The sequence below is a fragment of the Pteropus alecto genome, unplaced genomic scaffold (assembly GCF_000325575.1).
Source record: "Pteropus alecto unplaced genomic scaffold, ASM32557v1 scaffold39, whole genome shotgun sequence".
Lineage (NCBI taxonomy): Eukaryota > Metazoa > Chordata > Mammalia > Chiroptera > Pteropodidae > Pteropus > Pteropus alecto.
This window is the reverse complement of record NW_006443568.1, coordinates 4,964,324-4,965,845: the sequence shown is the minus strand read 5'-3', so window position 1 is coordinate 4,965,845 and position 1,522 is coordinate 4,964,324. Positions and strand designations below refer to the sequence as shown.

At 56.9% G+C, this 1,522-nt stretch overlaps 1 protein-coding gene across 3 annotated transcripts in view; it reads right to left on the bottom strand.

The window, feature by feature from the left end:
* TMEM54 (transmembrane protein 54) overlaps positions 1-1,516 on the bottom strand; it is a 6,473-nt gene extending 4,957 nt beyond the window's left edge. For all 3 annotated transcript variants that reach the window (XM_015599040.2, XM_015599041.2, XM_006924275.2), the window contains exon 1: positions 1,465-1,516. In XM_015599040.2, coding sequence (XP_015454526.1) covers positions 1,465-1,480 — 16 coding nt within the window. In that variant the 5' untranslated portion in view covers positions 1,481-1,516. The remainder of the gene's footprint in view (positions 1-1,464) is intronic.
* Between the last annotated feature and the right edge of the window lie 6 nt (positions 1,517-1,522).

The window sequence follows — 1,522 nt, the reverse complement described above, 5'->3', positions numbered from 1 at the left end:
GACGAGGATGAAATGAGATAGTATTTAAGAAAATGTCTAGAGTCTACGGCCATGCTACCCTGAACGTGCCTGACCTTGCCTGATCTTGGAAGCTAAGCAGGGTAGGGCTTAGCTAGTTCTTGAATGGGAGAACACCTTAGAATACCAGGTACTGAGGATGGAAGGAAGGAAGGAAGGAAGGAAGGAAGGAAGGAAGAAAGGAAGGAAAGAAGGAAGGAAGGAAGGAAGGAAGGAAGAAAATCACTAGATTGAATGTTCTTGGCGGCCCTGTGCCAAGAGGCAGTTCCCAGGGACCAGGGAAGGATGGGGCCACTCAGTCACAGACACTCTGTGTGACCTTGTACCAGCCCCTCTCCTTCCTGAAGCCCAGATTCCTCCTATGTAAAATGTGGAGAGTTTGGTCAAGCTGTCCTGAGACCCTGGAGCTTTCAGGACCTCTGAAGCTAAATCTGGAACTGGACCTGATGTGGAATCAGAGGGCAAACTATGGGTTGGACAGGCATGTGGAAATGGAATGGTATTGGGAAGATTAACTGCTAGCCAAACAGGAAGGGGAACAGAAGTTATGTCCCAGGCGCCTGACCCACCTCTCCCCATCCACCCACCTACCTGGCAGCCCAAACACCACCCAGCTCAGGGCTGGGCTCATGAACAACAGCAGAATCCCAGGACCAATACTTTGGTCAAGCTGAAGGAACTGGCCAGTGCGGGTCTGTGCCTGGAGCACTGGACTGAGTCTGAGGGCAGCCCCTGGCTTCTTTATTTTTAAGTCACCATTCTTGGAGCACTTAGCAATGTTGTCGGCGGCACCGTGGAAAGCACTTCATTCTTAGAACTAACTTCATCCTCACAGTAGTCCCAGGAGGGGTGGGGACTCCCATTTCACAGATGAGGGAACAGGCTCACAAGTTCTCTTAGTTAGAGAGTGGGGACTCCTCAGGTCCGTCCCATGCCCCAAAGCAGCATCACTGTGCCCAGGGAGCGATGAGAGGACGCACATCCGTCTCACTCCTTTGTCTGGATCCTGTTTGCCAATGGCATTTCCCTCCCGCCTGGTTGGGGGAGTAGAGGGTATGGAAGTGGGAATCCTTTGAGGGGCTGAGGAAGCGTAAGGCAGGCAGTCTCGGGCTCAGAACTCCCCGGGCCCTCGAACCCCAACTCTGCTCTCCCTTCTGGGCGAGGTGAGGGCTGCTCTCTCCCGCGTCTGTTCTCTCGCCTGGGGGTTTCACCTCCGCCAGAAGGAAAGTGTGGGAGAGGGGCGGAGGTGCTACACCACAGCGGGAAGATACCAGCAGCCCTCCTCCCTTCATCTCACAGCTGGGGAAACTGAGGCCCAGAGCGGAAAGCGACCTGCAGAGAAGCCGGCCTGGACCCTGGGGGTTCCGGGCCCCCACCGCAGCGCTCCGCCCCTGCCGGAGGAGTTGAGCGGGTTCCGGCTCCCCGGGGCGTCCCCCAGCGGCTCACCAAGGCGCAGACACATCTCGGCTCCCGCGCGGGGTCTCCGCGGCCGGCTCAGCGGGGC